The sequence below is a fragment of the Ornithodoros turicata genome, chromosome 7 (assembly GCF_037126465.1).
Source record: "Ornithodoros turicata isolate Travis chromosome 7, ASM3712646v1, whole genome shotgun sequence".
NCBI classification, from domain to species: domain Eukaryota; kingdom Metazoa; phylum Arthropoda; class Arachnida; order Ixodida; family Argasidae; genus Ornithodoros; species Ornithodoros turicata.
In genome coordinates this window covers 39,380,676-39,403,076 of record NC_088207.1, presented here as the reverse complement: position 1 = coordinate 39,403,076, position 22,401 = coordinate 39,380,676, and the positions used below count along the sequence as shown (strand labels likewise).

The window sequence follows — 22,401 nt, the reverse complement described above, 5'->3', positions numbered from 1 at the left end:
TCCCGCGTCCGGAGTTTCTATTGCTGATGACATAAGCAGTGGAAAGAGAGCGCAGCATGTTGGTTAGTTTATTATTACGTTAATTAGGGTATTTATATGTCCAGGTTAGACTCAGTTCTCCGTTGGCAGTTTCCCGCGCGCGACTGGGATGGGAGCATTTTTTCCGCCTTTGCCGTCGGGACCGTTTCTTCCGGGGGCCATTTTTTCCTACACCCCATCTGCGGCCGCGCTGAAACCGCACGGATGACGATTCGAAACCCAAGGAAGCTGTGAAGATTAAGGCCGGTTGAAGTGGCACTCTGCGCGGACAAGAAATTTTTATATCTTTCGCATTATAAAGCCGTATCAATGTCGCTCAAGCACCGAGCACGCAAAATATGAGTTCTGACCGTTGAACATTACGCATTTCCACTAATTTCTGAAACGACCGCTAACGCTCTATACAGTGGCGCGCAGACTTGCCTCGAACAGCGGAGCGCGTGTCATCGGGCGCTGATAGACAGCTGGAAACGAGATTGGGATGATCCACTACCCCGTTGAAAGGATGGGTCGGTACGCACAACGGATGTGTCAGATAAATGGTGCTGTGCGGCGAACGCATCCGTTGTGCATACCGACCCTCCCTTCAAGGGGACAGTGGATCATCCCAATCTCGTTTCCAGCTGTCTATCAGCGCCCGATGACACGCGCTCCGCTCTTCGAGGCAAGGCAAGTCTGCGCGCCACTGTAGTTTGAGCTTCTTCAAGAATAGGTGACGTCATCGTGCGCACTAGCGTTCGTCCTGTAGCCCCTGGGTTCTGAGTAGCACTTTCCCGGTCGGTGTATCACCGGTCAAATGTATCCAAACTAGTTCAAGAATCAAGAGTGCTTCTCAATATATTCCTATGCGAAGTAGGCGGCGTAAACTGACGACCGCTTGCGGAAGTTATATTTTTTCCTGTGTTAACTGAGCTGTGGCCACGTGACTTTGAGATGCTGAAATTGTCAAACCTGCGTAAAATCAGGTGCGTACAAGTTTGGTGGCACTGCCTCGTGGTTTCCGACGACGGGGTAAATGGTGATGCCTTGCAGTCGCTGGGCGATCGTTTGTAATGTGGCGTTGAAGGTGATCTCATTATGCTCCTCTGTTACTTTCCACACACTATGAGGCGGAAGATCACCCGTCAAGTAACCGAAGTCCACCTGCAACGACACTGTTATGTTATTGCGACATGCAGGTGCACGAAAGGGAGAACTCACTTACACCGCCATGCAATGTTTTTGATATTTGGTTCCCCCTCTTTGCTTGTAAACCCTGTTTTGCTTTAAGAGCTTGAATATCGCTTGAGTGCGGTATGGGTCTCTCATTACATTATTTCCAAGCAGTGTCAGTACCTCACGTTGATGACGTTACAGGGTGTTTTGTCTGAAAGATTGATTGGTAAAAGAAAAGAGAGGTTAGTCCCAAACTACTCGGGACTGGCTACTCCAAGACGCGTTATTGTCTGAAAGAGAACTATGTTCATTGCATGATTGTTTGGAGTCAAACGGCTTGGTATCTCGTCGTTGTAATAAGTGCAGTTAGGGATCAAGTAACCTATTCTCCCGGCAATAACATAATACGTTGCGCTTCTTGCGGTATCAGGGGAACTGATTTGAAAAACGAATCATTTGGATATTACTTACGTGTGAGCCATAGCTGAAAATCAGTTGCTTGGTACCTCAAAACACGATTAACAATTGTAACAGGTGACTTGTAGCAAGTTTTATACATATGTCGACATGCTTATGAACACAGATATTTTTTTTTTAAATTCCGTGTTAGTCCCGCAAAGCAACTGTAGCTATGAGCGGCGTACAGATGTGGACAGATGACAATAGGAAGGAGTGGGGGGGGGGGGCAGGAGGGTTAGTATACGTCCCGGGCCGACTTCAAAGGGAACAGCGCCGACATTCGTCTGGAAAGTTTTCGGAAAACCTCAGACAGCACAGCCGGTGGTAGGATTCGAACCCACCACCTTCAGCACGACGTTGGCTACCACCAAAGAGCGGGACGCTCGGCCATAGCGCTGGTAGCACAGGTATTCAAATATCACTACAAGCGCAAATAACTTGAGTACAGTCTGAGCAGGTTAGATAAGATGGCTTACATTTGGAAGAGCGATAGAAAGAGGCAGTGAGAGAACAAGGAATGAACGAGCGAACCTAAATTAGGCAGATCACACTTTTGTTACGCAAAAGTCTTGTCGGCAAGTGTTTGTATAGTAAACGGAAGAAGTGTCACGTCTGCCATATGCATACCGTCTGTTCGTTCGCTATATGACGAAGCATGTGGTCGAGCGTCTGAAGTGGGAGATCACAGAGGCGGTAGTCTCCCCAAGGGCCCGCCTTCTGAGAGTCGCTTTTCGGAGTGCCCGATTCTTCACGACAGCACACCGGCTCGTCGCAGTCCGCGAGGCTACCAGCCACGTACTCCGGGTCATAATGCGTGTCCGACAGCTGAAGGATTCGAACCTCCGGCTCGTCGTCTCTCGTCTGCACGGAAGAAGCAACGGCATGCAGTTATGACGTAAGAGGAGCATAAAGGGCCTCACCAATGCACGATGTCGCGTCCTCGAGTTCTTCCGTGGTGGCAAACGAACTTCCCATATGTGCTCCGGAGACGTGAGGTTCCCACACGTATGGCCGAACAAAAGTGTGCATATTTCGTCAGGCTCAGACCTTGTAGTTCTCATGATGTAGCCTAGGTCATCCTTGAAAACGCATAAATAGTACGTGCATGTCGCAAGGAAAAAGCTCCGAACAGGTATTATCGTATTCGCTTTTTTGTGCGTGCATTCCAATACAAATGGTACAGTGGTGGACAAAAGTTTACGGAACACGCTCCGGCGCATTTCTTCCTCGCAATGACAGGCTAGCAGCGAATGGTACCGTGCGGACTTGCAAACAGGTGACTGGGTTACCTAGGCACATGTCTGTAAGTCCGTAAGGTCCCCTTCGCTGCTAGCGTGTCACTATGACGAAGGAATGCGCCGGAGCATGTTCCGTAAACTTTTGTCCAGCACTGCACTAAAGTACAAGTATCGAAGTGAAAGTGCAGTCATAAAGAGTTGCAACTAATTTGGAACCTAGTAGTAACATGTCTGTACCCGATACCTTTTCGGCATTATGCAGTTCAGCGACAGAAATAGTTTTTGCACAATGCGTCCGGTATGCAACAGGTATGTGTATATCAGGAGTAATAACATTAGTCTTCGACGTCATTTCGTGGTGGCTTGTGAGGTTGAAATGTAGACGATTACAACCGCAAGGAAGGGGTGGTTAATCACCATTTATATTTGACAGCGCTGGAAACGTTGATAGGGTTAATGGGCGTTTATTCCTTCTAATTGCGCGGCCCACAAATCTGTTTCTTCAGAAGATGCGCTACCAAAGAGTAGTGCAAACGTGCGAACTACAAAAAAAAAAAAAAAAAAAGAAAAAAAATTGCGTGGCGATTTAGCGGTAAATGCGACAGAAATGCGTTAGCATTAGGCGCCTTCTCCGGTCCATACTTGATTTCCGGGTATCCACTTCCGGTCTAAACCCGACTTCTGGTTGGCCACTTCCCGTCTATACTTGACTTCCGGTATTCACTTCCGGTCCAACTCTACTTCCGGTTCTCCACTTCCGGTCTAACCTGACTCCCGGTTGTCCATCTCCGGTCCATACTTGACTTCTGGTTCGACACTTTCAATTACTATATGTAAGTCCATTTAATGAACCTTTAATTAGCCTCAATTACTTTCAATTACCCCGTAATTATACCCTTTAATTCTCAAATGTAACCGCAAGTTCCATGAGGTAATCTTGAATTTCATTTAATTCTCTTTAATTACGTTTACTTGCTTTAATTACTCTCAGTTCACCTTTAATTGACGTTAATTACCTTTATTTACCGCCGGTAACCTGTGGTTACCTTCGGTAATGTTTAATTTCATTCAATCTTTCTCTTGATTACACATATCTTGCATTCGTTGTCTTTAAACTCAGCTTTCGTGCTTTAATTGCCTTTAATTACCTCTAATTACCTTCCATTATTCTTACCTCTTACTCTTAATTACCTTCGACTACTTCACATGTTTACCTTCATTTACATTTACCCTCCTATATCCCCTTTACATGTCTACTTATATCGCTGCCTCGGTGAGGCTTCGCCATCTCATACACGGACACGCACACACATACATACAGCTTTTTCCATTTTTACACTCCTGATGCTAACGCATTAATAACTGTAAAATACAACAAGAACTACACATGTGTTGACGTGATTAATCACCCGTTGATATTGGTTGTTCATTTCTCCACGCTGACTTGTTGGTAAACTACGGACCTTCTTCACATAACCTGCCTGATATGGCTTCAGCCCATATCGCTCAACCTCCATTAGAGTACGTAGTAATTCTAGACCATACATTGGCGCAATGCAATGAAATCCATCATTTCCGTCACATCAGCTCACCCTTCAAGCACATTTGCAGCATGCTGTTCTCTACAAATGCCTCTTCAAGCAATACAAGTGATGGCGATAATGACGTATTTACTTTGTAGCTGCTGATCAGACCTTGGCAGACTTCAGTCGTAGTGAAGTGGTTGACAAAACAGAACGCCCAGAGAAAACCGGTGAGAGCGGCCATTCTGGTTTTTCCGGAGTTGTCCTTCAGGGCCTTCGCAATGTACCGACACGTCTTGCACGTTTGTTCGTTTGTTACGCCTGTCTCAAAAGTCTCCATAACCTGAAACAGTTATTAACTACGTTAACGTAATAACCATCCCGGACGACGGGGATTCTCGGTGTAGAACACAATATGAGATGCTCACTGCTGATAAATTGAAGTCAGACCTGGCGAAGTCTATGAGAAATTCGAATGGGTACAGGTAACTGGCCTCGTCATCGTCGCGCGTGATGTTGGACGTCTCTTGCCTGATGCGGTCGAGCAGCTCGTGGACGTTTCGCGGCTTCAGTCGAGGGTCCCCGTACGGGAGATGGAGAAGAGACGAGTGTGCCGTTGTGCAAGTTAACGCTAATACAGTGAATACGCGGACGCCGTCCATGGCTGTAAAGATGCATCGCATGGTTATACTTCACAATCCAAAGTATAGCATGCCGGCTAGCTATGGCGGATCCTGCCAAGCTGTCAGAAGCCAAGCTTTATCGTCGAGAAATCACGAATATGGTGCCCTGTAATACCCAACAGATAAAATAGCACACACGCAGCTGGTAGACAAGATCCATGACAACCAAGCTGTGAAAGGAAGGAAATCACTGAAAAGGCTAGCCACCTGTAGGACTCGAACCCACATCTTCTGGATTGCCGGTCCAGGACTTGAGTTCAGGCCGGTTCAGTGGCTTCCTTTTTTTTCATTGTTCTTATGCACTTGAGGCTCGTGTGTTGTCTTCCTTCTGTGTTCCAGCCTCGGAACATCAATTTCCATCGTGTTCAACGAAGCTGTGCTTGGGCACAGCAGCAGCAGAACGTAACGTAACACAATACATCACGAGCTCTTGTTGCGTTTCTTTACGTCCTGTTGTTGTGGCTTCGTCGTCATGGATCTTGCAAAAACCTTTCCGCCCTCAATAATAACGGGTAGAAGCTCTCCCTAGTAGCCTTTCCATACTCGCACCAGTTTCGCCCTGAACTCTGCCGTCGTCTGCCTCACTTCATTTCGAAGTCACGACCACTCTGTGTAATGAACTTCACTTGAAATTCACTTTACTTCACCTACATGGTGGTGGTAGTCAATGTACACTCGGGCCCTGGCATTCACAGAACAGCTATCATATGTTCCGTGCGTTGCAATAAGGTAATTTTCAGGCCATGCAGGCGAACAGCAAGCATTGAAGGATATAGCGGTCTCAGTGGAAAAACGTGGAACTTGCTCTACTCCGTCGTTTAATAGCTTCGTACACTAGTTTATCAGCCATTTCACCCTTGTTTTATCTCTTCACTTTCCATGTTTTGTCTCACCAACCCCATGCGTTTGACGTGCGGTCAGGCCTAAGCATTCTGGAATAGCTGGCAGCACGTTGTGAAACCACCAACACTTTTACTTCACACGTCCAATCCAATACCACTCTATCCATAGGCGCCGACTGCAGGGGGGGGGGGGGGGGCACTTGGGGGCCTGAGCCCCCCGGAACTTTCCCAGGATGGGGGCAGGCCTCCTCCGGGAAGTCTACCCAGCTGGCCCTTAAGATGAAAGTTTCGAGGGATACCCTAAGAATCGCGTGTTTCATGCGAGTGATCATGGTAATCCTGTAAAAATTTGCCTTACAACGTCGCAATAAGGAATTCCGGACACCCTACCCGACTTCTGTGCATGATAGGGGGGGGGGGGCGGACGTTTGGCCCCGGCCCCCTTCGGCAGATTGAAAACTCTCCGCCTATGACTCTATCACTGCACCCCGAGTCTTTCAGTTACACTCGTGGACGTTTTAGTAATGCGTACGGGCTTACGACGGTGGGTGAAGCTTGAACAGATCGGTGTACTATATAAGCCAAACATTTGCGAAGGTGATGTGAGCATTGGGAAACGTGTGGAAGACGACAAGCCACGCAACGTAAATGGAGACGGTATACCCTTGGAAATACTTACTGTACCCTGCAGAAGTTAGATCCGATACATGCGGACCATTGACACCGAAAGAACCTTATGAGTTTAAAGCCCACATCCGGGCGTCGACATGTTCGGGTCATAAAGCAGTACGGCATATTTATCACTGCTGCCATTAGTCACGGGAACAACTACGATGAGGGAGCAGCTGTATACATGAGATGAATGTTGCCAGTAACTCACAAAACAGAATACACAGTGTCCGCAATTCTTGAGCAATGCGCCTGTCTCTATAATATTCGGCGTGTGTGTTGCCATACATACTATGGTTGCCAATGCACATGTTATGAGGGGGATGGTGTCTCGTAGGCAGGCTTGTGCCCGTTACTCGAAAAAAGTAATTGATTACCGTTACCGTTACTTCTACGGAAAAGTAATTGATTATCGTTACCAATTACAGGACTTCAAATGTAATTGAGTAACGAGTAGAAAAGTAACGCGTTACTCCGGTCGTTACTCTGCATTCACGCAAATTATACCCGTCTTTGTGTGCCTCAGCAAAAAAAAAAAAGAAGAAGAAAAAAAGGAAAGTTCAACAGTGGAACAGCTGAAATAACCAAAAAATATGTACGTCTACTGTAGTTATCGCTCGGGAAGACGTTGACCCGATTGTGGAAGATCATGCGTGGAACTTCCCCATGACTCACTAAACCTCAAAAGCTACCACAAAGGTACCACCACACTTGTGTAGGAACAGATTAGGGGGAGAGACCCTGAAATTCCAGAACAAAGGCTGACGGCACGAAGATCTTGACTTGGGGCAGAACATCTAAAAGATGAGTTAGTCTCTGCCGGGAAAATAATCAATTACTGAGTAATCGATTACTCAGAAAAGTAATTGATTACTCGAAAAATTACTTTGACTTTAAAGTAACTGATTACTGGAAAAATTACTCAAAAAAGTAATTGGTTACAAGTAACGCAATTACTAGTAACGCGTTACGCACAAGTCTGCAGTCGTAGGGTGTGTGTGATGCCCATATCTGCTACTTTTGTGGCGTTTTTGGCCTTTCTTGCGGGCATTTTTTTTTTGTTAGTAGGGTGCTGGGAAAATCTCTGGCCGTCTCCCAATGAGTATGTGGGTCCCTACGGGAGACGTAGACCCCCACGCCGAGCTGTGCGTGACTATCCCATATCAGGGGAAAAGGGGACCCTGGTGACTGAGGAGACGCGGAGGAATGTAGTTGGACCCTATGTATGGGCCCCTTCGGGAAAGCAACACGCCACCTCTACCCTGACCTCACGATCGCGCGTAGACGCGGGAGGTCGACGCGACCAGGGATATTTAGCTCAGTCTCCTGACCGTGCTCTTGACTTTCTGCTTTTTCTTCCCTCCCTCCTTTCCTCCCTTCATTTTTTCGTTTTTTTTTTTTTGGCGGTGAGGGCCAGCCTTGTGCGAAGATCCCATGGTTGCGTGACGGTTCTGTGATGGTTATGTACATGGACATCGTGTTGGTGTACCTGTCAGTATCCCTTAGTTGGGCTCGGTGGTGGTCGACGGCGGCACTGGTACCGAAATCTTTCTTTCCTTTTAATGAAAAGACAAAATCTGATCGATCCCAGAAAAGGAGTTTGACCAGCCAAGAGACCATCCTGACACGGCGTTCCCTAAGTTTATTCTCATACATGCTGACGATGACAAGAAGCCAGTGTGCAAACTTTCCTGTAGCGAACGGTCTGAAAAAGAAAGTGCGGGAAAATGCTATAAGGCTAAAAGCTTTCTACAGGAGACATATACTGGTAGAGGTGTGGAACCTAAAGCCCAAAGTAAGTCACTACTGTCAGTAAAAGTACTTTGGGACATTCCAGTTTCATCATTAAAAGAGGAGTTATTTCGGATGATGATCCCCTGGAGTGGAGTTAGAGCGAGATGCTTAACGGTTTCAAATCACAAAGTAGTCGTTGCTTTCAAAATAATAATGCTACGACGAGACAGTGTAGAAATACCAACTAAGGGCGTGGTCATCTCTTTCGACCTGTCCAATTTCCCCACTTCAGTGAAAGCATGGTACCTCTGCTGTAACGTGCGATCTTGTATACCGGATCCTCATGCTTCAAATGCCAACACTTCAGGCACGGTTTACAAGCTTGTCGAGGAGAAGTGACATATCCCAAGTGCGCGGGCAAGGACCATAGTGCAGAAAGCTGCAGTAATGCGGTAAAATGCAGCACCTGTAAAGTTGATCACCTATTCAAGATCTTGCACAAGATGGGAAGAATTATACGGTAAAAGACTCAGCAAAACACATGGTGTTTTGCTCAGCCTGAGACATCGTCAAAGAACTGAGGAGTGAGCGGCTCATTTGCATACGCTCACTAAAACCCTTCACTTTTAAATTTTACTTCAGGCGCCATTTTACCGATTGGGACATTCAGCGAGAACTATCCCAGGAAGAAACCCTCGTCAACACTTAGTGAGTTTTACGCATGGCCTCTTCGATAGACTGCTCGATGAATCACGCATGACTCTAATGCAGTTGAATTAGATACTTCGACCTTGACGGACGAGTTTTAGGTGCTGCTGGTGTGTTGGAGGCATATTTGTATCGGATGTGTATTTCATAAATTTGACGATGATAACTGTCCAGCGAGAGTCCAGGAGTTTGAGCACCTGAGGGGTCGCAAAAAGTACCTCCCAAAAGCGTTTCACCGTAGTCAGTGTTCTTGATCCGCGGAACTGTAGGTACCGTAGGAATTCGTATTTATTCCGTTATAGACATCCGTTTTATCGAAATGGAAAGGATATATGTAAAGGCGATCATTTCCTCCACCTGCGACGTTGCCTCTGCCTGCCTCTAATTGGGTTTGTCGACAGCTCCAGCAGTTTCATCCTTTCCATCTGCTTCTCGAGTTCGCCGACACTATTGACGACTTGGAGCTTTCGAGTTTCTACGAGCCTCATCGCAAACACACCGCTGATCACGTTCAGGATTCCAGGCACAAGATACGGGACACTGCTATGCGTAACACGGGCAACGTCGGTTAGTGGGCCAGCCAGAACACTTCCTACTCTGCCGAACAGAAAACATGCAGATATCCCTGCACTCCGCAGCGTCGTAGGGTAGAGTTCTAGAGTGTAAACATAGATTATTGACGTCACCACGTTGACGACTAGGTTCGTCGCTATGATAATGATGTCCAAGGGTAATCCCTTCATATGCGAAAGTGAAAGCAATAATAGGATGACCATGAGCAACCCACTGGCCATCAAGGAGACGAAAAATGGCTGACGTCGTCCCACTTTCTCCATTAGTAGGAAGGAAATCACTAGAGCAGGAGCTTGTGCCAGGACGCTCAGGAATTGCGCTATTACTGATGTTTCTTGGTTTCTGTAGAGGAGCAGTTGGTAGAAAGTGAGGAGGCTGGATGTCCAACAGGCGAAAAGGATAAATGTGCGTCCCTTAAGCGTCTCTGATCTCACCAGCTGTAGAATACCGCTGTGTGGCGTCATTGCGTCTTCAGACCTCCGGATGTTATGAACCAGGCGCTTCCAGCGAACTTGGGCTTCTTCACACCTGACTCCGTTTAACGCAGCGGCCCACGTCAGCACATCTTCTGCCTTCTTGTAGTTGTTCGTAGCAAGCAGCCAGCGGGGAGATTCTTGTAGCATGCAGCCCGTGCAGATGAGGCACGCTGCTGGAATAAGCAGAATGATATCGACCCAGTTCATGCTGAGATGCAACCTTTTCAGGCAATGTATAAATATCGCGGCAGCCACCAAACCGACTTGAACTATGATGCAGTTAAACAAGCGGAGCTCTGGTGTTGTAATTTCGAATAATAGGATAAACGTCATGATGCGTATGGATGCTGTTGCTCCCGACACCAGGAAACGGGCGACAACGTAGACGTGGAAGTGCTTTGCAAAACAAGTCGTAAATCCAGCAATAAGCAAGATGACAACAGCCATGAAGATGACTGGTTTCCTGCCGATGCGATCAGACACCATCCCAGCTACAGGAACGGCAGCCATGGCTCCACTCATGTAGATCGTTTGTTGGATTCCGACCAGGTGGCTCCAGTCGCATACCAGACCCCAGCGGCTCTGCAGCGTTTCGTGATAGTCGGTTTTGTCAAAAACCCATTGAGAGCAGCGTCGAGTAGTCCTGTTGAAAGACAACGGAAAGATCGAGCAGAGTGAGGCTACTTGTAATATTTTGTACTCGGCTCATAAACATCAGCTAATCATGCAGGAAAAGAGTGCGGCTACGATAAACATATAACGGTAGCACTGTGGATACCATTCCAGTAAAAAGTCGAATAGCAGGCTCAAGCACGTTACGACAGGCTAGACCCACCGAAAAGACATAAGTGGGAATTATTATGTTCTCTATAATCTTGAGTCAGATTTTCGCAAAATAAATACATAAAAGGACGTTCAAGCTTCCTTAGGCTACAGAAATCCCGGCGGATATAGTTTAGTAACCTATTCCCACCCCAGCTGATTCCTTCCGCTGGCGTCAGTCAGCCGCATGCTGTAGTAGTGACATCGTCTGGCAAAAATGGCAACATCGTATCACGGTATCAACGTTAGCTAGAGTATACCTTCGAAATTGCCCCTGCATGTGGCATCGTTACTATACGAAAGCCACCTCGCCTTTCGGGTGACCCTGATATCGAATAATGGGTAACCCATACCTATTCACAGATGGAGATGGTAAAGGAGGGTCATAAACCAAGCAATGGCTGAGGGCCCCATCAGGACCTCGGGGGATGCTCCTGTTCTTCCACTCATCAAGGCTGACATCTGCGAACTCCGGAGGGGGCTTGCACCAGTGGTCCGTGTAAGGTGTCGTTAGAATTACAGCCATGTGTTGGGTGAGAAAGACGAATCCAGCAAGCTGACCGCAGAACAAGGCCATTCGCTGGTAGCAGCCATGCCCGGGTACGATGGTTGGGTCAGATAAATTGTTATCCTCGGTGCTGCTATTAGCCTGCTGTTGTGGGCTTCCTTTGGCCTCATATGGCACCAGAGCAGTGCATATGGGTACAGGATTAAGAAAATTACTTTCAGGTGACTGCAGGCTAAACTGTGGCCTTCGGTGTGGCGTTGTTACTGAATCTTTGGCTTCAGTATTTTGGAGCCCCGACGCGTGAATCTTCATGGAGGATCGTGCACCAAAATGCATTCCTTTGCGAGGATGGACTTGCAAGTCTTCCACGACAGCTTGAACTGCAGGTTCTTCCACGACGTGTTGCAATGCAGGTTCTTCCACGACGTGTTGCAGTACGGGTTCTTCCACGCCGGATTGCACTACCGGTTCTTCCATGGTGGCTTGCAGTACTGGTTCTTTCACGGCGGCTTGTACTCCCATGATGGCTTGCACTACGGGTTCTTCCACGTTGGCTTGCACTGCGGGTTCTTCCGCGACGGCGTGCGCCACAGTTTTTTCCTTCGTTGGCCTAAAGTCAGTGCAACGGCTAGGGAGCGCTCCTTCAGCTAATTTTTCTGTCATGGCAGTTTGCTCGTGCGGTGAGAGATTGATATTCAGGTGGTTCTTGAATGGTTCTTTCTCCAATGGATTGGCAGTTACTGTTTCGTCTGCAATAGGTATGGTGGGGGAACGTTCTTCTGGTTGCTTGCTAGCTGCAATTGGGCTGTCCGCTGGAGAAACACGAAGCTTCTCAAGTAGACTGTTACTGTTGCCTTGTGGGGCACTCTTTGCCGATGGGATTGGATTGGGATGGGATTTTGAAGCTTTACCTGGACTGCCTGCTTTCTCTCGCGGTGGTCTCCTTCTCTTCTTGCTTTTGTTTGGTGACAGCGCTCGTGGGCGTTTCGGAGAAGCAGCAGGAGATGTGGATGCCCCAGGTGTACCACCCGGAAACCCCGCATCGAGTGTCAGGGCCGGTGATACTGAACCGGGAGGCTCGTCCATTCGCTTATGACCATGACTTGAAGTGCTGACTGACTTGCTCATTGTAAGAAATGGTTCTGAGTGGTTCTACTTCTTCCTCACACTAAACTGCTCACGCAGGTCGCGTGCAGCGCGCGTACCAATGGCACTTCCTCTTTGACATCTGTTTTTGACAAGCATATTTTTCAGGGTAGACGAGAAGGTGGCATATGACCGGATCATGCACATCCGATCGGATCATACACAATTCAAGCAAGGAACGATGCGTGCTGTAGTCAAATGCTTCCTATTTTCCGTTTTCTTGCGCCTACTACTTTCTCAACAATTCAGTTATCACCCAATCATTTACGGACCACTAGGTGGCTTGCAAACACACTATAAAACTGCAGGATACGAAAACCATCTTGTTTAGTAACTACCATAGCTCTTGCGCATTATGACCTCCGTTGTTGTTGCGCTATTAAATCCAATATCGTCATGATCATTATCTAGGTGGCGTTGGTCGTGGTCACACAACAGGGTGCCTCAATACTAACTGAATACTACTAGGGAGCAAGTATTCACGCACCCCACGACACGCCGTTGCAGTAGCAGACGCGTTTTCGGTGCAGTGTGAGCACGCTGCTACTTCATGCTGAGCTTGGTGCACGACCTACTATAGTAGGCCAGCATATAGTAGGTCCTGGCTTGGTGGTGGCAGTGTTGAAAGATCTCGCCGCTGTCGGCCTTAAGGCCAGTTCCCACATAAAACGCTTTGCTCTATAGCGCTGGAAAATAGCACTAGAAACCTAGCGCTGTTTTCCTGCTTGCCGTCCTCACAGACAACCCAGCACATAGCGCTATCCTGCTCGGATCACGGGAAATCTCGTTGCGACGTGATGCACCGGTACTACCGTGATTACTTACTGTTCGCGTCGGGTATCCGCAGCACCATCGCCGGTGACACTTTTGTGGCAGGTGAAACGCGTAGCCATTTTCATGCCGTCGTCGTCGCCTTTCCGCCTTGCTGCTTCGAGTGGCCAGAAGCAAAAGAAACCCCAGCTTCCGCGACGTCACCGCTGAAAGAAGCCCCCGATTGGTTAACGCAGACTTAGCGCTCAAAATAGCGCTGGAAAAGTTGACGGGCGGTGCCGGCTGTGCTGTCGGAGGTTTTTCCTGGGTTTTCCTCAGACGCTTTCAGACATATGTCAGCACAGTTCCCTTAAATGTTGGCCCAGGACGCACATTCCCCCAGGGCGTCAGTCGTGACGTTGCCCACCTCTGTGAGACCGACAACGGTAGGACCTTTCACCAGCACCACCACCACCAGGAGCTTTACTTGGACAAGCGTTGTTTTATAGCTGTTTGCAGCACTGAGAGGAGGAAAACACAGCGCTTTTTTTTTGTAGCGCTGTGTAGCAAATCGCTATATGTGGGAACTGGCCTTTACAGAGGTGAGCAACATGCTGAGCTTCCTAAAGGGCGAGACACATGCACGACAAATGTGCGATGCGTCGTCCGACGCGTCGCAACGCAAAGCATCCTGGTACGGATTCTGGCAAAATAGTCGGAGCAGCTCTCTATACGATACGTCACAGCGCGACAGAACTGCTTGGATATCACAGGGGTGACACAAACCCGCCATTGTTGTGCGGGTGCTTTTCGCAAAACCGCCATCTTGCCGTGGTCACACGTCCTACGCAACGGCATTTTGAGGTCATGTGACTTTGTTTACATGTCGTTTTAGCGCTTGCCGACATGTTCCCGTTGTCATAAAGTCAAGAGATGAACGTATTTCGCCAGCGTAAACAATACAGTGCTTCTTCCGCGACATGGTATCCCATTTGTCCTTACATCAGACCTCAGCTCAGTGTGTCTTAAGGCGGGGTCGTTATCACAACTTTGGAAATGGTCAACAGTACGAGCCCTCATGTACAAAACTGCGGGTTTTACTGCAAATCGGATAAAAATAATTACAGGGATCGAAAAAGGTCCAAAACTGCGCACAGAAAAGCAAACACGTTCTTCACAAACGGTTTGGCCGCCGATCACGGGCGCGGCCATCTTTAGGGTCACATGTGCGATGACGTTTGCTGTGACGTTGGACCATAACCTGTCCAGAATGCATCGCAAGCACCACTTCACCGCTTCCGTCGGCGACAGGCAGATCACTCGTAAATAGCACGTCACCACCACCACCGGCGGGTTGTCGTGGGGACGTGGTGACGTCACGTACCAAGCAGCAGGGAGGTTTGCAACTTTGTGTCAAAATGACGTAAAAGAAGTTGCAATGTCACGTGGATTTACGCTTCCGGTCCGAAGTTCTGCTGGAATCCCCTTTAGCGTCAGCGTGTTTTCAACGTAGAAAAAACAAAAAAAAAAAACACGAAAAAAAATCCGGCGGTTGTTCGCACTTACCTGCACTAATTCTGCGGAAAAAGGACATAAAATGTTCTACTGAGTGAAACCCCCGAGACAGGGGAGCGAGAAAAGGGACGACACGACACAGTCACGGACACAGCAACGTTTATTTCCAAACACTCTGTAAACAACAAAATGTATCGCGTACCCTGGGAATCTGCGCCTTTGGAAAAATGTCATCCGCGTAAAAGAAAATTGAACTAAGCAGGTGTATCACTTGTCAGCAAAATCCGTGCTGTGTATTTACCATGTTGAATTGTGCGTGGCTGTGGTATATTCTAAACTCATAATGTGAAAAGAATTTAATTATAAAGTCACAGCTTCGTCTCAAACTAAAAGGAAACACTTACATGCGTACGATCCTCACAGTGCGGAAGATTTGTGCGTAAAGTACTGCCTGTCCATTTTCTTGTACCGTATCTGAAATGTTGTTCGTTATCTTTATCTGAAACCTGAAATTGACCGCGTTATAACGGAACATTTCGCACATCACTAGATGGCGATTTCAAAGCGTGCGCCAAACGGAACCCAAACATGCACGATGTGTCACGAAATCTAAACTTTGCCATAAGAAAAGCGCGTGCAAAGTATGTGTTAAATTAACTTACTTGTTTGGGGGCAGGCGTTCCCAGACGAACTCATCTTGGTTGTCGTTTAAGCCAGAGCTTATAGAGTTTTGCTTTGGTCCAATTGAGCTGACCGGAAGCTCGAAGTCCCTGCATGCGTAGCTCCACCTCCCAACTTGAAAGCCACCCTGCTACCAATGTTTCTGAGACAAAAATGGCAGACAGTGTGCTCTCGGAACACAACGGGTGGCCGATTTCGTCGTGTTGCGTGTCGAAAGGCAAGGAACGCAATGTTCTAGTTTGTTGTGTTTTACTATGTGAGCAAATTTCGTTACGTTAAGTGAATTGTAAGCGAATGTAGCTCTGACCACGCGGTCCAGAGTGATATGTCGTATGGATGTCGCTGTCCATGTCTCTGCGAACCCTACTGGAAAAGGCGTATAGGTGTATACGGATTTCTATAGGATCCTATACATCCCACTTATATATCTATAGGACTGATGTGGGATCCCATAAGTCGTATATCACACCATAGGGGATTGGTATACGGTCCCATGTACCCGACATGGCATGGTATGTTAGTGATCCCATATGCCTTATCTCGCATTAGAGTATAGAATAGGATCTCATATACATGACATGGTATGTGGGACTGCTGTCGTGTCCCTAGTTGTATAACCCACCCGCGTTTTTCTTTTTCGCTTTCCTTTTATGAAAGGAATAGCAAGTCGGTCTATGCCTGACTAACCTTTCCTGGCTTTTTTCCCCCAATGAACATATCCCCCCCCCACCTGCTAAAACGGCATAAAAGAGAACACCCCATATTGAGTCATATGGCAATTTCCGACTGGGAATGAATCATGCGACAAGTCGTGACGCGAAACTGTGAGACTCGACGCACGTAATAGTCATATCTTTGCAAGGTCACATTCTGCAAAGTCTCTTCCGATAGACTGTTCGATGAGTTACGCATAAATCTAATGAATTTGAAGAATTAGATATTTCGCAATTGACGGAAGAGTTTCAGGCATCGGTGCAACGTGTGTTGGTTTCCTTGCTGTGTCCTTCGTAAATTTGACTATGTTTCTGTCCAGCGAGTGGTGCCCTGAGGGATCGCAAAAAGTACCTCCCAGGACAGTTTCGCCGTAGTCAGTATGCTTGGCCTGTGGAATTGTAGGTACTATTGAAATTCGTATTTATTCAGTTAATTGACATCTGTTTTATCGAAATAGAAAGGATACAGGTCAAGGCAATCATTTCCTCCACCTGCGACGTTTTCCTCTAATTGGGTCTGTCGACAGCTCCAGCAGTCTCATCCTTTCCATCTGCTTCTCGAGTTCGCCGACACTGTTAACGACGCGCAACTGTCGAGTTTCTGTGAGCCTCATCGCAAGCACACCGCTGATGACGTTCAGGATTCCAGGCACAAGATACGGGACACTGCTATGCGTAACACGGGCAACGTCGGCTAGTGGGCCAATCAGAACACTTCCTACCCTGCCGAACAGGAAACATGCAGATACCCCTGCACTCCGCAGCGTCGTGGGGTAGAGTTCTAGAGTGTAAACATAGATTATTGACGTCACCACGTTGACGACTAGGTTCGTCGCTATGATGACGATGTCCAAAGGTAATCCCTTCATATGCGAAAGTGAAAGCAATAACAGGATGGCCATGAGCAATCCGCTGGTCGTCAAGGAGACGAAAAATGGCTGACGTCGTCCCGCTTTGTCCATTAGTAGGAAGGAAATCGCTAGAGCAGGAACTTGTGCCAGGATGCTCAGGAATTGCGCAGTTACTGATGCTTCTTGGTTTATGTAGAGGAGCAGTTGGTAGAAAGTGAGAACGCTGGATGCCCAACAGGTGAAAAGAATAAATGTGCGTTCCCTTAGCGTCTCTGATCTCACCAGCTGTAGAACACCTCCGTGTAGCGGCGTTGTAGTAATCTCTTCAGACATCCGGATGCTATGAACCAAGCGCTTCCAGCGGACTTGGGCTTCTTCACACCTGACACCATTTAACGCAGCGGCCCACGTCAGCGTGACCTCTGCCTTTTTGTAGTCGTTCGTGGCAAGCAGCCAGCGGGGAGATTCTTGTAGCATGCAGCCCGTACAGGTAAGGCACGCAGCTGGAACGAGCAGAATGATTTCGACCCAGTTCATGCTGAGATGCAACCTTGTCAGAGAATGCATAAATATCGCGGCAGTCACCAACCCGGCTTGAACTACGGTGCAGTTGAACAAGCGGAGCTCTGGTGTTGTAATTTCGAATAATAGGATAAATGTCATGATGCGAATGGACGCTGTTGCTCCCGACACCAGGAAACGGGCGGCAAGGTAGACGTGGAAGCTCTTTGTAAAACAAGTCGTAAATCCGGCAAAAAGCAAGATTAAAACGGCCACGAAGATGACTGGTTTCCTGCCGATGCGATCAGACGCCATCCCAGCTACAGGAACGGCGGCCATGGCTCCACTCATGTAGATCGTTTGCTGGAAGATGACCAGGTTGCTCCATTCGCATACCAGACCCCAGCGGCTTTGCAGTGTTTCGCGATAGTCGGTCTTATCAAACACCCACTCAGAGCAGCGTCGAGTAGTCCTGAAAGAGTGAGCAAAGTGAGGCTGATTTGGTACACTCTCGCGAAACCATGTTGTACCGGCTCATGACCATAAGCTAAGCATGCGGGAAAACGAGCGCGTCTAAGTTGAATTTATAAAAACATCAAGGTAATACCGTGGATACAGTATCGGCTTATAAGTAAAAAGCCGAGTAGCAGTCTGAAACACGTCACGACAGGCTAGACCCACTGAGTAGTGGGTGAAACGTAAGTGGGAATTATTACATTGTAGCCTGTAAGGGGGGGGGGATTTGAAGACACGTTCATGCATGAGTACACCACAGAAACCCCGGTGGATATAGTTCCCACCGCAAGGGTACATCCTTGCGCTTGCATCAGTCGGTCGCATGCCGTAGTAGTGACATCGTCTGGCAACATCGTATCAAGGTATCAACGCTATATCTAGACATCCTCCGTAATGCCACCTGCATTTGGCATCGGTACTAAACTAAAGCCACCTCGCCTTTCAGATGCCCCCGATATTGAACCCATACCTATTCATGGATGGAGATGGTAAAGGAGGGTCATAAACCAAGCAATGGCTGAGGGCCCCATCGGGACCTCGGGGGATGCTCCTGTTCTTCCACTCATCAAGGCTTACGTCTGCGAACTCCGGAGGAGGCTTGCACCAGTGGTCCGTGTAAGGTGTCGTTAAAATTACCGCCATATGTTGGGTGAGAAAGACGAATCCAGCAAGCTGACTGCAGAACAAGGCCATTCGTTGGTAGTAGCCATGCCCGGGTACGATGGTTGGGTCAGATAAATTGTTATCCTCGGTGCTGCTATTAGCCTGTTGTTGTGGGCTTCCTTTGGCCTCATACGGCACCAGAGCAGTGCATATCGGTACAGGACTAAGAAAATTACTCCCAGGTGACTGCAGGCTAAACTGGGGCCTTCGTTGTGGCGTTGTTACTAAATCTTTGGCTCCAGTATTTTGGAACCCCGACACATGCTTCTTCATGGAAGATCGTGGAGCAAAACGCCTTCCTTTGCGGGGAAGGACTTCCACGATAGCTTGCACTACAGGTTCTTCCACGTCGGCTTGCACTACAGGTTCTTCCACGTCGGCTTGCACTGCGGGTTCTTCCATGGTGGCTTGCACTACTGGTTCTTCCACAGCGGCTTGCACTTCCACGACGGCTTGCACTACGGGTTCTTCCACAACTGCGTGCGCCACAGGTTTCTCCTGCGTTAGCCCCAAATTAGTGCTAAGACTAGGGAGCGCTTCTTCAGCTAGTTTTTGTGTCATGGCAGTTTGCTCGTCAGGTGAGCGATTGATACTCATGTACTGCTCGAATGGTTCTTTCTCCAATGGATTGGCAGTTTCTGTTTCTGCAACAGGCATGGTGGGTGAACGTTCTTCTGGTTGTTTGCTAGCTGCAGTTGCGCTGTCCGCTGAAGGAACAGAAAGCTTCTCAAGTATCATTGGACTGGTACTGTTGTCTTGTGGGTCACACTTTGCTGATGGGATTGGATTGGGAGGGTATTTTGAAGCTTTACCTGGACTGCCTGCTTTCTCTCGCGGTGATATCCTTCTCTTCTTGGTTTTGTTTGGTGACAGCGCTCGTGGGCGTTTCGGAGAAGCAGCAGGAGATGTGGATGTCCCAGGTGTACCACCCGGAAGCCCAGCATCAACGGTCAGGGCCGGTGATACTAAACCGGGAGGCTTGTGCTTTCGCTTGTGACCATGACCTGCAGGGCTGATTGACTTGCTCATTGTAAGGAATGGTTCCGAATGGTTCTACTTCTTCCTCGCACTAAAGTGCTCACGCAGATCGCGTGCAGTACCAATGGCACTTCCTCACTTTCTCTTCGACGTTCCTTTTTCTTTTTAGTTAGCGCTTTTTTTAAGTAGCATCAAAGGGCTCGAAAACAAAAATATGGCATGAGAAGTAGAAATTAGGACTAGAAGCCGGGGGCTCTACAGGATGTTTTTTTCTTAACGCTTTAGCATTAGAAGCCCCATTTTCAAGAAAAGCCGGCGTCGTAGCGGGGTGGCTGTGGTGTCCGTGTACAACGCGGCACGTGACGGAGAAGAGCGAATCAGGTTGCGCTCCGCAAAGTGATTCGCTCTTCTCTGTCACGTGGAAGCGCGGAGCGGCGGCGCAGCCGTCGCGGAGTTCGTCATCTGAACCTGGAGCCGTCGTCAGTTGCGCCCACGACCAACTCTGTAAGCACATGACCTTCACACTCGCGAAGCAAAAGGGCGAGAGGCGCTGATAGCACGCAATACACGTGTGCCGTTACGGAATACAAAGTGTGCCTTTGCCGTGCACGGTTTGCATGCATTAATTAAACGAACAACAACCTTATTGCGAGATGATGAGCGGTTCGTGTAAGCGATTAAGCGTAATTAAGCGTTGTAGTGTTGCTATAAATGTTTTATTCGCAATACTTCATTTCTGTGGGGCCATGGGTGTATCCAGCTGGTGTGTGCCAAGTCAGGAAGCAACTACTAAACTGCGCAAAATATGTGATATAGAGGACAACCTAATGGTGTTTCTATCGAATTTTGTTGCTCTTTCTTTTCTGCAGGACAAATGTGTCCCCCCGCTGTGCAGCTCAACGCGTGTTACGTAGTGTCTGTACAGCTGTTCATTCGGGTTTTGATATTAAAAGTTGAGACTGAAAAAAAAAAAAAACCGTTGAAACCGTTTGATTGTACGCGCAGTGAGCAAAACCTTAAGTACGCGCCCCGCAATTCGATCCAAATTTTTAGTGAGTATAGTTGTCTTTTCATGGCATAGAATGATTTAAAGACACGCTTATCACAAAGTGTTTGTACACACATACATTTATAGACATTCAGGGGCTTGACGGATATGTACAAAGAGACGCTATTGAGCACAAGGTTCACACGAAAGCATTTACACGAAAATTTCCGCTACACAGATAATAAAAAGACACAATGATGAAGCGTAGAGGCAATCACCTACAATTATACACAACTGCATTAAACAGATACGTTGTGCTTAATGTCCAGACATCAGTTGGCTATTAATGTGGTAAGCATATAGTTAACATGGTGGAGAAGGTAATTATTCTGAGGACGGTAACTGAGCGTTTCCAGCGGATGTTTAATAATGATACGACGACCCGAGCTGGTTGTATGCAGGATACTCAGGGAATACCGTAGAACAAGAACCTTGTTTCAGCTTCTTTATCTTCAGGCCCGTTCTGTAGCATTCAGGCGCAAAGTGACGCGAGCGCACCCATTCAGCCTTTTTTTCCTGAAGAAAAAAAAAAAAAAAAGAAAGAAAAGATTGCGAAAGCGAATTTGTGATGAACCTTACAATCACAAGTGTGGAACAAGATTGTTGAAAGAAAACATCAGGGTTACCGGTAACGGGTCTCCGACAGAAATTCGAGAAGCCTCGTTCCTTTAGCGCTTTTACTTTTGCACTGCGGAACGACGCAGTACACCATGTTAACGATGTCTAGTGTATGCTGTAGCTGTCATTTACCCCAGAAAGCACTACAGACGTAACTGGAAGAATTTGTAAAACCCACAAACTCTGACGCGGACGGGGCAGCCGGACGCAAGCACAGAAAAGTATGCCTAGGGAGCCTCAATACTAGCGCAGAGGGAGCTAGTATTCAGGCACCCTAAGTATGGCATGCTATCAGCGCCACAGTAGCTAAAGCGGCGCCGAGGAGAAACATCAAAAGCGCGGCGCAGGGGAGATGCTGTATGTTATGGTCGCGTAGCTAGTATTCCTCACCCTGTTTACAAACAAATGACGTCAGATGGTACAACAGCGCCGCCAACTTGGTAGAGTGGGACTACAAAATAAAAAAATCAACAAGTCACAAGAAGCCACGTTCAAATGTGGCATCTCATATTATAAGATTGTTATGTAATTCCTTACATAACAATTGCGATAACATTGCTTACATAACAATAAGCGATTAGTTGTATGGCCTTGTTCTGTTCCATTCTACCGGTGGCCCTTTCTCAAGATGGCTACGGGGCTCTTCCATCTGGAGCCTGGAGCATTTCTCTCACGTGGTGGTAATAAAATTTTTTATTACGACTAAAGTCAACGTCGTAATCCTGTGCGGCACAGGATATGCGTCGTACGCACAGGATTAGGACATTGACTTTAAGACGATGCAACTCTTGCGGTGAAGCCTTCTTTTCTGTCCGCGGTGGACTGGGAACAGGAATGAAGACACGAAAGCGACTAAAAACGTGGCCTCATTTGTGTGTACCACCACTACTACAAAGAAGCCACCCATGACCTTCGTGAAGGAGTACGACTTTGTGAAACGGTGGTGTTCTCCACCTGCACTGTTTCGGTTTCGATATGTCTACCAACGTCAT

The 22,401-nt window shown here is 47.7% G+C and overlaps 4 protein-coding genes across 4 annotated transcripts in view; 1 reads left to right on the top strand and 3 right to left on the bottom strand.

Moving 5' to 3' along the window:
* The window catches only part of LOC135401068 (phospholipid scramblase 1-like), a 99,211-nt gene that overhangs the window by 2,902 nt on the left and 73,908 nt on the right, over nt 1–22,401 (top strand). The window lies entirely within an intron of this gene.
* On the bottom strand, nt 985–5,097 carry LOC135400596 (sphingomyelin phosphodiesterase-like). The gene is made up of 5 exons (XM_064632431.1): nt 4,843–5,097; nt 4,566–4,757; nt 2,574–2,732; nt 2,277–2,514; nt 985–1,193 (listed from the first exon to the last, which is right to left on the bottom strand). Exons 1-5 carry the CDS (start codon nt 5,095–5,097, stop codon nt 985–987), a joined length of 1,053 nt encoding a protein of 350 aa, XP_064488501.1.
* Nucleotides 9,315–12,624, bottom strand: LOC135399864 (organic anion transporter 3-like). Its single transcript, XM_064631599.1, has 2 exons — nt 11,275–12,624; nt 9,315–10,742 (listed from the first exon to the last, which is right to left on the bottom strand). The coding sequence occupies exons 1-2, from the start codon at nt 12,555–12,557 to the stop codon at nt 9,395–9,397; spliced, it is 2,631 nt and encodes an 876-aa protein (XP_064487669.1). The 5' UTR covers nt 12,558–12,624; the 3' UTR covers nt 9,315–9,394.
* LOC135399863 (organic anion transporter 3-like) lies at nt 16,639–19,841 on the bottom strand. Its single transcript, XM_064631598.1, has 2 exons — nt 18,572–19,841; nt 16,639–18,058 (listed from the first exon to the last, which is right to left on the bottom strand). The coding sequence occupies exons 1-2, from the start codon at nt 19,792–19,794 to the stop codon at nt 16,714–16,716; spliced, it is 2,568 nt and encodes an 855-aa protein (XP_064487668.1). The 5' UTR covers nt 19,795–19,841; the 3' UTR covers nt 16,639–16,713.

Excerpts from the sequence above, each read along its gene's own strand:
- LOC135400596 (XM_064632431.1), bottom strand. The coding sequence starts at position 5,097 with ATGCGATGCATCTTTACAGCCATGGACGGCGTCCGCGTATTCACTGTA. Across the intron at positions 4,758-4,842 it reads CTGACTTCAATTTATCAGCA|GTTATGGAGACTTTTGAGAC; the intron begins GTGAGCATCTCA and ends TAACTGTTTCAG. Across the intron at positions 2,733-4,565 it reads GTCTGATCAGCAGCTACAAA|GATGACCTAGGCTACATCAT; the intron begins GTAAATACGTCA and ends TGCGTTTTCAAG.
- LOC135399864 (XM_064631599.1), bottom strand. The coding sequence starts at position 12,557 with ATGAGCAAGTCAGTCAGCACTTCAAGTCATGGTCATAAGCGAATGGAC. Across the intron at positions 10,743-11,274 it reads CCATCTCCATCTGTGAATAG|GACTACTCGACGCTGCTCTC; the intron begins GTATGGGTTACC and ends GTCTTTCAACAG.
- LOC135399863 (XM_064631598.1), bottom strand. The coding sequence starts at position 19,794 with ATGAGCAAGTCAATCAGCCCTGCAGGTCATGGTCACAAGCGAAAGCAC. Across the intron at positions 18,059-18,571 it reads CCATCTCCATCCATGAATAG|GACTACTCGACGCTGCTCTG; the intron begins GTATGGGTTCAA and ends TCACTCTTTCAG.